The 10558-nt window shown below is 33.5% G+C and overlaps 2 protein-coding genes across 2 annotated transcripts; both read right to left on the bottom strand.

The window, feature by feature from the left end:
* Positions 1 to 692: 692 nt before the first annotated feature.
* On the bottom strand, positions 693 to 2948 carry LOC110723620 (14-3-3 protein 9-like). Its single transcript, XM_021902966.1, has 5 exons — positions 2876 to 2948; positions 2235 to 2544; positions 1949 to 2036; positions 953 to 1062; positions 693 to 849 (listed from the first exon to the last, which is right to left on the bottom strand). Exons 1-5 carry the CDS (start codon positions 2946 to 2948, stop codon positions 693 to 695), a joined length of 738 nt encoding a protein of 245 aa, XP_021758658.1.
* A 1011-nt stretch (positions 2949 to 3959) lies between these two features.
* LOC110723859 (Down syndrome critical region protein 3 homolog) lies at positions 3960 to 10349 on the bottom strand. Its single transcript, XM_021903254.1, has 11 exons — positions 10196 to 10349; positions 10032 to 10124; positions 9853 to 9917; positions 9325 to 9379; positions 7631 to 7720; positions 7431 to 7515; positions 7231 to 7326; positions 6580 to 6764; positions 6415 to 6503; positions 4450 to 4549; positions 3960 to 4359 (listed from the first exon to the last, which is right to left on the bottom strand). Exons 1-11 carry the CDS (start codon positions 10247 to 10249, stop codon positions 4315 to 4317), a joined length of 957 nt encoding a protein of 318 aa, XP_021758946.1. The 5' UTR covers positions 10250 to 10349; the 3' UTR covers positions 3960 to 4314.
* Between the last annotated feature and the right edge of the window lie 209 nt (positions 10350 to 10558).

Here is a 10558-nt window from a genome sequence, read left to right as displayed (position 1 = left end):
AAAATGACAGTTTGAGTCTTAGGAGGGCTGACTTGTTCTCTTCAGCTTAATTACAATTTAGTTAGTTCACTTCCTAATTTCTTTCTCTCATAAACAATTCATTTTAGCTTTATTCAATTCAGTTCACTTCAACTCCAATCAATTTAGTTCAATTGTTTTTAGTAAATCAGAACAGGCCCTAGGTATTGAATTCAAGTATAACAAAACAATGCTTTATTATTAATCAACAAATGAGTAAATGACTCACTTGTACATACTATGAAATTTGTACCAAATAGTGCTTTATTATTAATCAACAAATGAGTAAATGACTCACTTGTACATACTATGAAATTTGTACCAAATAGTGATTCTTCTAACATTAGTAATAAGCTACAATACTCTAGAATCTGGATTGTTCTAACTAGCTTATCTAAGATTGTAAGTCTATACTTTTCTAAGATATTTATTTATTTAGGTAAATTATACATTAGAAACTCTAACATATATGTAGTCATTACATTAGATATTCTTTTTTTTTTTTTTTTGAAGTCTTCAAAATAAATTTTAATCAAGTGATGATGACACTTTTCTTTATATAAATACATAAAATAAAATCAGAGATATTTCAAATATTATTATCAAGCTATTGTGATACAAAATAAATGTTTCTGTTTTACAAAAATAAAATATTTCAAATGTTTTTTAATGCTTCAAAGGTTCCTTTCACCATTCTCGCCCTTCCATAGTGTAATGTTATCACTCAAAAGATTGAGGATAACCTTGCTATCTTTCGAGAGAGCCCTGCTGCCTAAATCATCCAACTCCAACATAGCCTCTTCAAAAGCTTCTTTTGCCAAATGATATGCCCTAAAATATATATTAAAAAAAATATACGTATAAGTAACAATGCAATTATAACAAACATGATCATAGAGAAATTGTAAAGGTTATAAAGTTATTATGCAATTACCTTTGATAAGAATTTGAAACCTCATAGTGAAAAACAGCAAAATTTAATTCCAAGCCTAAGCGTGTTGAATGAATAGGTGAAAATTGAGCCACTGCTATGGTCAATGCTTCCTACAACAAAATTTAATTAATTGCAATTATTCACTTATAAAACGAAAAAGAAAATCGAATGATATAAAAAAAAATATATCAATAATGGTTAATTCTGTAGTAGTCATTTGAAATATGACTACCATATTATTTTTAGGAAAATTTGTGTGGAAGGTCCTTTTATGAGGTCGACCTTGTGTGGAAGGTCCTTTTATGAAAAAGGTGGCACGAAAGGTCCTTATATGAACATTGGGTTGCGAGGAGGGTCCTTTGACTAAATTCCGGCGTTGACCAACATTTTCCAGCCAAAAATAATCACGTGATGTGCACGTGACCACTTAAATGAGGTTTTTTAGGTGGTGGATGTTTGAGGTGTGGGTTTTAATGGGTGGTTTTCGTAGGTGGCCGGTTCTGGTTTTGGTGAAATCAAACACCATAACAATTAACAACCATAATTCTAATTGTAATTGTTGTTTCCGAGCTTAATTTAAAGGGGGAAAGGGAAATCAGGGGAAAAGAGGGAAAAAGGAAAAAAAAAAACCTCATTTAAGTGGTCACGTGCACATCACGTAATTATTTTTGGCCGGAAAAAATTGGTCAACGCCGGAATTTGGTCAAAGGACCCTCCTCACAACCCAATGTTTATATAAGGACCTTTCGTACCACCTTTTTCATAAAAGGACCTTCCACACAAGGTCGACCTCATAAAAGAACCTTCCTCGCAAATTTTCCTTATTTTAATGATAAATAATATGATGAGTTCAATTTTTCACATTATAAAATAGACTAAATTCTACGATACTAATATAATTTTTGAAAAGTTAATCCAACATAAAATCATTATTTTCCAATAACTATAAAATAATAATGATACAAGTATATATTTTTACGACGCAAATATATATACCTTATAGGTCCTCAATGCCTCTTCGGCGATTAATGATTTTGCATCACCAGTTTTGATTTCGGCTATATATCGGTAATGATCCGCTTTCCTGCATCACGTAGCTCTTCGTTAATTAAACCAACCAACTCTTTAAGTAAAAGAATAAAGAATAATAATACCCAATAAATTCTCGTCAAAAAAAAAAAAAAAAAAAAAAATCCAATAAAGTAAGGAGTAATTGCTAAAAGACTTAATTAACTAAGTATCACTATTAATAATATGCAAATTACTTTAAAATTATACTCACATCTTTAAGTAAAAGACGGAGGATTCAGTGCTAGACGCGAAAGGAAGGAGGTGGTCATCAATTAGAGTTATAGCGTCGTAGCAAATCTCAACAAGATCCGACTCGACTATATTACGATAATCTTGAATACACTTGATGTACATCTCGTTTTTGTATACTGTATCCTCCTCCTGCTCAGTTGTTGAGAGAAGTTTCCATGATTCTCTCTTTGGCTCGGTAAGTTTCTTGTACGCCATTGAAAGGAGATTACGCTCTTCGGCTGTTAAATCGATGTTAAATTTTACCAACTTCTTCATTGCATCTATCATATCTGCAAAATTTTAGATATGAAATCATTAAATTGATTCTATTTTAGTTGTTTTATGCTTGACATACAATAACGCACAACTTAAGTTGTATATCATAAATAATTAAATATCCTAGAACAATAATTATTGTTTAGTACGTTGATGTAATTTTTAATTGACATATACTAAAAAGATTAACCATAATAAAGTAATAATATTAATTTTCGTAACATACACATTATATTGAATTATTGAAATCACAAAAACTAGTCAAAGATTACGTATGTAATGTAAACGGAGTGTTGCTGAAATTATCCTACGTGAAAGAATTGAAAGTGACGAGTTAGAACATACCATCATAGCGTTCGGCTTGGCCGGCTAGCTTAGCGAGGTAGATGATGTTGTAACGTTCGCTCGAAGAAGCCATGAATGAGAGATTTAAGATTCAAGAGAATTAGGGTACTCGTGAAGGTTTTGGGAGCAAGGCACGGTAAAATTCAACGTTTGAATATTTTGAGGTAGTGTATGAAAAAGAATTGAAAAGTGAAAGAAAAGGCAAGGCAATTCTGATATATATAGCTATTTTTTCATAAAAAAAAAAATAATCTTGATCATTTACTTATCTTAGGAAAGTATAGTCTTCTTTTTTTAAAAAAAAAATATAGTCTATGTTTAGATATGTTAGAAATTGTGCTACTTGCAGGATACGTAGTCTTGTAGTTTTTATTTTATTTTATTTATTTATAATAAATAATCCAAATATCTACGAGTATTTTTAATTTAGGAAACATTCTACTTTCATAGTTCAATGTAATATATGATTTCAGTTTTTCATTTGAAATTAGTTGACGTATTTTAGGAAACAACTGAAACATGCTATTTCAACTTCCTCTATTCTTTTTTACTTGACTTATTTTTTTTATCACACTTGCCAATGCAAAACTTTAAATCAACTTTAAATCAATAACTTAAATTCTCCATAAGTAAAAATTATAAAAGTTATATATTATGATAATACTTATTGAGATGAATCCAAAAAATCATACATGAATATATTTTTCCTTACATATTATTCACAAAAGACGGTCAAAGGATGGTGAATAGTGTAAGGCCCTGTTTGATTCGCCTTAATTTTGCTGAACTGAAATTATTTTTACTGAACTAAACTTATTTTTACTGAACTAAACTTAATTTTACTGAACTGAAATTATTTTTACTGAACTTAAATTATTTTTACTGATTTTCTATTATAATTCTTCTTTAAGAAAATTGAATTTTACTGAACTGAACTTATTTTTACTGAACTAAAATTCTTTTTACTGAACTGAAATTAATAACTGAACTGAATTTATTTTTACTGAACTGAAATTATTTTTACTTAATATTATTTTTTTAAGGTGAAGAGAACAGGGCCTAAAAGTCAAAGCATGTCAAATAATAAAGAACGGAGGAAGTATATGATTTCAGTTCTTCAATAGTTCAATGAAATATACGATTTCAATCAATAATCGAAATAAGCATATGAGCACTTCACTACTCATCAATTCATCATGTTCTTTGTGTAATGTATCAAATAAAACAAAGAATTCCGACAGCATGTTCCTGATCAATATACACAACGCCAACATCTTTAAGCTCTATATGGCCAGTGACTGCCAAATGAAGGATACAACATAATTCTGAACATGGATACTGCTGATTAATTAACACGATAATTTTCCTGATTTACCGACCATCTTTCACTGCATTCCTAGAAGTGTAGAGAGAGAAAAGGCGAGTTGCCAATCAATCTTTCACCTGGTCCGAACTAATTCAAGTGGCAATGTTTCCATTGCAAGCTGCACATTTGAGTACATTAGAAAAACAGTAGTAGTGATATGCAGGAAAGGGTTGTATGTCATGGGGATAGCCGTAATGTACAAACTTACCCACAGTCTTGGCGTTCTGGGATCAGATTTGGGGTGCAGTTTGCTAAGCTCTGACTGAAAGTTGATGACAATGGAGACCTTGAACTCAATTGAGAATGGACTGCGAAGTTGTCAGATACAAGAATTATTCTCTATTACGACAGCTAAAGGAAGAGTCTAACAACATGCTAACATGAAGGTGAGTACTTAGTTGTTCCTTGGTCTACGACAGGATTTTGATGATGGGGATACATAAAGGAGGCAAAACTGAAAAAATATTGAGGAATGAACAAGAAGAAAACTAGAGATCAAAAACAAAGAGCTCTGTTTATCATTTACACAGTACTATCCTTGACTTGTTACAGCATAGCAGAGAAACTCATGTGCATCAAAAGACTAAGCTTAATTATCGCCACTCAAATTGATAACAAGGTGCTAATAAGATAGGTATATTAAAGTGAAGTCATGGACATGCATAAAACTCAAATTCAAGATGTGCAGAGGGGAAAAACCATGTGGGAAAGCGAAATTTGAGTGAGTTTGCACAACCAAAAAAGCCTAGAACCATAGTTTTTGCACATCCGAACTCAGCTCCATGGTCCGATTAGAAACCAGAAAAAGGAGTTTGAGTTTGGTCATGCGTATTAAAGAAAGGTAGACAATTACTTGTAAAGCTTTTCCCACCTAATGTCAACAGCCTAAAAAGAGCCAGCTACCAGCTAGCCAGTGCAAGACTTTCCCAATAAGCACACAAAAACCATTCCTATTTCTTGAGGAGGCTACTTGAAAGAGTCAACCCATGATCACCAGGCACTCGTCAAAATTAAGCAAACTGTTGTTCATCACAGTTCTAACAATATCAGCTTAGAGTGTCATTTTAAACCTCTTAAAGAACAAACACTAGTGGTGGCAGACCTCAAACAACAGTCAACCCATCTGGAAATAGCATAACATGTATGCAGTTCTGAGAGCAAGAATGATAGTGTCAGCTATATTATCATATATGATAATGCAGAAATTAGGGGGCTGAGCTATGGAATGAATGGGAGACATACTAAAAGTGGCTGATCCTCGTGTCACTTTATCCTAGATTATATAAAATTTATACATACACATATTCAAAGACTTTACTAGGATCTTTTCTGCTGAGGAAGTGAACCTTTTTTTTTTTTTTTTGACACACAACCAAAAGGGCAGCTATTATAAATAATTAGGAAACATCCAAAGTTACAGCAGAACAAACACTAAGAGGTACTTCCTTCAGCCACACTCTCATCTCACCAAACTCCCTACTTACATTTGCTAACTTATGCGCAACCCCATTGCCCATCCTCCTAACATGATTAAAAGACAGAGAAGAACAAAAACCAGCTAAATATTGAATGTCACCAATGATGGTTCCCAGGTAAGAGCACTCACGAACATTCTTGCTGAGTTTAAGAAACAGGGATAAATTATCAACCTCCAAAACTAGCTCCCAGTCTTCATGAACCCAAGCTAGTTAATTAAATTGTGCATAAAAATACATTAGTTCATCAAAAGAGGGCTTACTGTTAGTTTAAAAATATTTTACCTAAATTTTTTGGTAACAGGTAATCTGAAGGCTGTCCAAGTAATCTATTAGAACTAGCCAAACATAATATGGAATAGCAACTAACTGAATTACTGAAACTATGCTCTAATGCTTATTGAGAATTCACTTAAAGAATTATGACAAGATGCCACTCCTAAAATTGCTCCAGTTACCTATCCATTTTAATGATCAATTCAAGAATATTCAACAGCAGATTTCATAGTTACTTTACCTATATTTAGCACTTCATGTATGTGATCACCACTAGCACTAGAACTATTCAAAAGATTGAATGCAGAATATTCAACACTAGCAGCATGCTACAAGTGACATGACAGCCAAAAAAAAAAAAGAAAAAAAAAAACAAAACAAAACAAAACCTTGTCAAACATTTACAAATGAAAGAAACATACCCGGCTAAGACAGTGGGACAAGTTAAAAGCCTTGGAAGTAAGACGTAAATGGGTAGAGTCAGGCCTCGAGAGATATCTCCATCTGCTATCTACTAGAAGGAGAAGAACAAGTAGATTCAATTCAAGAGAACTACTTTAGTCACAAGGCCAGTTAAAAAGACCAACCTGAGTAGTTTGAATCAAAGATGTTTCTGATGCAATCCTATCTCCAACAAGAATGGATTCCACACGTAGCAAGTGGATATCAATAGACTGGATTGGCAATGCAGATGCTTCTACAGTCAGTTCTCCTCTGAGGGCACATGACAATGAGCACTGAGTTGGAATTCTACCACTTACACGAAAACCACCTGTGAAGCAGTATATTAGCTTTTCATAGGGAAGCAATAGTTGAACATAGAAATACCAAAAGCTCCCAAAATTACATTACATTATCCTAAATCTCAATGCTTCTAACAAAGCTCCCATTCTCAGTTCAGTTGGCTGAGAAGCGCTCAAATATGCAGGCTTATGGATCTTAACCATGCAATAACAAAGAGGTTGTTACAGAAAGGAAACAATAGTATCAGCATCATACTAGAGCTGCAATCCATTCTCAAAGAAAAACCTACAGATTGCAGATCCTACAAATTCACTTTTATTGTTTTGGTATACAATTCCCTTTTCTCACTCCTTTCCCTGTATCTAGATAAAACCATTAAATCATAATCTACTGCAGTGGAATCCTAGTGTCATGTAACAAGAATGCCTCTCTAAAAATCAAATGAAATACTCAAGATATCAGCATTAAACAGAAATTCATGGGAGTGATCAAACCTGATTTTAGTTCAGAAAGCAATGGGTGCTTTTGGGTATCCTGCGTGATATAGAAGAGCACGAGTTCAGGCGAAATAGGCAGCTCAAGAAGTTCCGCTGAATAAGGAACACATACAGGTTAAGTGCATAGGTAATGTGTAAACCCCCCCCCCCCCAACAAGAAAACACAAGCAGCTGCTCAAGATGTTGGGTACTGATACCTTTTTCACTTTCAATGATGAACTCTAATGTTGCTGACAATGACTTGTGCAGGTAACCGCGTGCTACTTCTACAGTTAGCAGATACTGAGAGATTCAAATTAGTTAGAACACTCTTTATCACATCAGAGTAACAAATGACAAAACCACTGATAATTGGCACACCAAGAAATGCTATACAAGAAAATCAGCAGTGACAGACCTGGATGCTTATATCTTCCCCATGAAATGTTTCGTAAAATTTTCCTGATTTGCTCTCTCCTGGTTGTTTCAAAATCAAAGAAAAAGGAATCTGTCATATGAAGGATAGTTATCAGGTCAGTCAAGTCCAAAAAATGACATGAGCGATACAGGAGGAAAAGTAGTAAACACAAAAACTTTACTGAGAACCACAAAATTTCCTTGAAACCAGTCTATTGTTCAATGTGCAAATATAATATTACAAAGTAAAAAATATTATAAATTGGCAACTTTTTATCATGAAACAAACAAAGCACATTATCTCATCTTATTTTCAAGTCTATTCATTAACCCACCAGGGCCACCATCCTTGATAGGCAGCTCTGTTTCACTCACTCTTTGCTAGCACGAGTAACATATCGATTGTGACGCTGTTATAGACTGAATTCTACTGATTTAATTAAGCATAATTAGTATTTAATTAAAGCTAAAAGCTTGAACATTTGATTGATTAAAGGTTGGATTACATAAGGATAGTCATAACTTGAGGTTATGAATCTCTCAGTAGCTTGAGGCTACAAATCTCTCTAGTAGCTTGAGGCTACAAGTCTCTCAAGAGGTTCACTCAATTTCTGCCTATCTAACTAATAAGTTTACTACCTTTATATACTCAAGACATCTAAGACTAAAGATGGATACATGTGACTCCTTAGCTAAAATGGCAAAACCATAATTAGACATTGTTAATGCTTTGTTGTTTGTTTTCCTTTTCTTTGCTTCTGTTGTCCCTTTCGTATTGGTTGCCGCTTCTTGACTGTTGACCCTCATAGGGTGATCCACCACAGACGCTAAGGAAAAGACTATATAATTATTATGAGAAAATAACACAAGAATTAGCTCATGACATGATTCAACAAACCAGATCTGCAGGAAAAGGTATAACATGCTCAATTGGGAGAAAAGACTAAAGCTTTTGTTGCTACATCTGTATTGAGGCTTTGAGACATTCATGACAAAGTAACAGTGTAGCAATAAAGCAAATGATAAAACCTAAATCCCCCCCCCCTCAAATCCCAGCCTTAAGATCCGATTTGACTACTGACAATGAATCCTGACATGAAACGTATTCCCTCACAGAACAAGTGAAACATGATCAGTATATAAGAAGCTGCGCAGACTTCATTTTTCAGGAGTCCAAGCGCATAAACAGGCAAGTAAGCGACTTTATCCTAGAAAGAAACTACAAAACCATATCCAATTGCTTATATTGTTACCACTTTGGAACAAAGACTTCAGTCATTTTCAATTGGTTATACAGGGCCAAATCTCCCTGGTAGAGAAGTCAAGCTCAAAGTCCGGCCAATAAAATCAGTCATTCGCAAAACCAAGGAAAAACAGACACTTTAAAAAGGGATTGAATTTAGAAAGGTTTTCCAATTCCATCTGACACAAACACAGATGATGCACCCACGGCATTTTAGAGGAATAAACAAAACAGTACACATATTATAATAGCTAGCATGGCTTCAGGATTTCATTGCTATATCAGTTGCAGTTCAAACTCCTTGACGCCACTTTACATTCACCCATAATATACATACATAAAATCCCTTCAATTGTAGATGAAGAAAACTATACTAATTACCTATATTGCCTAATTTGCTCAGCATCTGACAGTTTAAATACGAAATATGTAGTAAATCATAAAGACAATACCTCCGTAGTGCCTGAGCTTATCTTCCCAGAAGGTCTAATTTCAACACTCTTTTTCCTATTTCCATAATAAGATACATCTAATTAGAGCAAAATATATGCTGCAAATACAAACTAGAGCTTTACATACTTTTTTATTGTTAAAGTCAATAATTAACAAAGAGCATCCCATGTATTGCATAAATTTTCACCAATAATTCTCTCAAATTACAAGTAAAAACATAGTCATGTGAGACTTGTTAAATTGATAAAATTCACCATATACTTTATGATCAAAATTTAGTCTTGGAGACTGAAAAGGCAAATGTGGCATTTAATTTGGGACGGAAGGAGTATTATTGAGTATCAAATTTCCGAGACCGGGAGTTTAATCCATCTAAATTGCTACGAATTGCAAAATAATTAACCATCATCTTCCATACCCAGAAAGGATACATTCTTGAATAACACATTGATCAATAAGTAAACAAAGAAATTAGACAAATTTAAGGTCAAAAATTAACAAATTTATGAGACAAAATATAAACTTACACAATTGTAATGGGTTTAAGAACACCAACAACAGATTCAATAGCCCCAGCTGAGCCTCCACGAACCTTCAATAATAAACACAAATTAAACCCCAAAAAATAAGGGAAAAAATCATTAAATTGGTGGGATTTCTGAATTTATTTAAACAAATCAAGAATTAAGGGGAAAAAGGGTAAAACCTGGAGATTGACTGATCCATTGACAGATAGGCGAACACCATAATGGGATACAGAAGATGAAAACTTGGTGATGATTTTACCTTGAAGTGGTTCCTGGAAAATATGAAGTGAGAAGAAAGAAGGAAACAAGAATTAAAAATGGAGAATTTGAAGAAAAAACTGACATCAGGGCGATAAATGCGGTTTGATCGAGAGAGTTTGATCTCTACTACTGACATTTTTATTCTACTCTGATTTCTGCTGCTTTACACTTAAAGAAATGGAGTGCCGACTGCCGAGTACTAATTTGATTACGGTATACTTCGTATATGTTTGTCAAATTATTAAGTACAAGTAAATCCGGTTCGTCTGAGTGTTATATGACACTTTGTTTATCAAATGTGTAATTCATTTAATCATTTTACCACTATACTTCATTACTTTGAGACGTTTAATCTTAAATAACAAACATGGTAGTTTTGGGGTTTTTTTTTAATCCCTTGAGATACTATGATCCACAATATCGATCACACTCGTCGGTGTAAATC

Source organism: Chenopodium quinoa, unplaced genomic scaffold (genome assembly GCF_001683475.1).
Source record: "Chenopodium quinoa cultivar QQ74 unplaced genomic scaffold, ASM168347v1, whole genome shotgun sequence".
In the NCBI taxonomy this organism is placed as follows: domain Eukaryota; kingdom Viridiplantae; phylum Streptophyta; class Magnoliopsida; order Caryophyllales; family Amaranthaceae; genus Chenopodium; species Chenopodium quinoa.
The sequence above is the reverse complement of the archived record's forward strand: the minus strand, read 5'-3'. Positions and strand labels throughout refer to the sequence as shown.

What these genes read in the sequence shown, in the direction of transcription:
- LOC110723620 (XM_021902966.1), bottom strand. Translation starts at nt 2,948, where the DNA reads ATGGCTTCTTCGAGCGAACGTTACAACATCATCTACCTCGCTAAGCTA. An exon ending in TCCGTCTTTTACTTAAAGAT is followed by an intron (nt 2,037 to 2,234) that starts GTGAGTATAATT and finishes TACGTGATGCAG; the next exon opens with GAAAGCGGATCATTACCGAT. An exon ending in GTTTCAAATTCTTATCAAAG is followed by an intron (nt 850 to 952) that starts GTAATTGCATAA and finishes TATATATTTTAG; the next exon opens with GGCATATCATTTGGCAAAAG.
- LOC110723859 (XM_021903254.1), bottom strand. Translation starts at nt 10,249, where the DNA reads ATGTCAGTAGTAGAGATCAAACTCTCTCGATCAAACCGCATTTATCGC. An exon ending in ACCGCATTTATCGCCCTGAT is followed by an intron (nt 10,125 to 10,195) that starts GTCAGTTTTTTC and finishes CATATTTTCCAG; the next exon opens with GAACCACTTCAAGGTAAAAT. An exon ending in CATCATTGAAAGTGAAAAAG is followed by an intron (nt 7,327 to 7,430) that starts GTATCAGTACCC and finishes TTCCTTATTCAG; the next exon opens with CGGAACTTCTTGAGCTGCCT.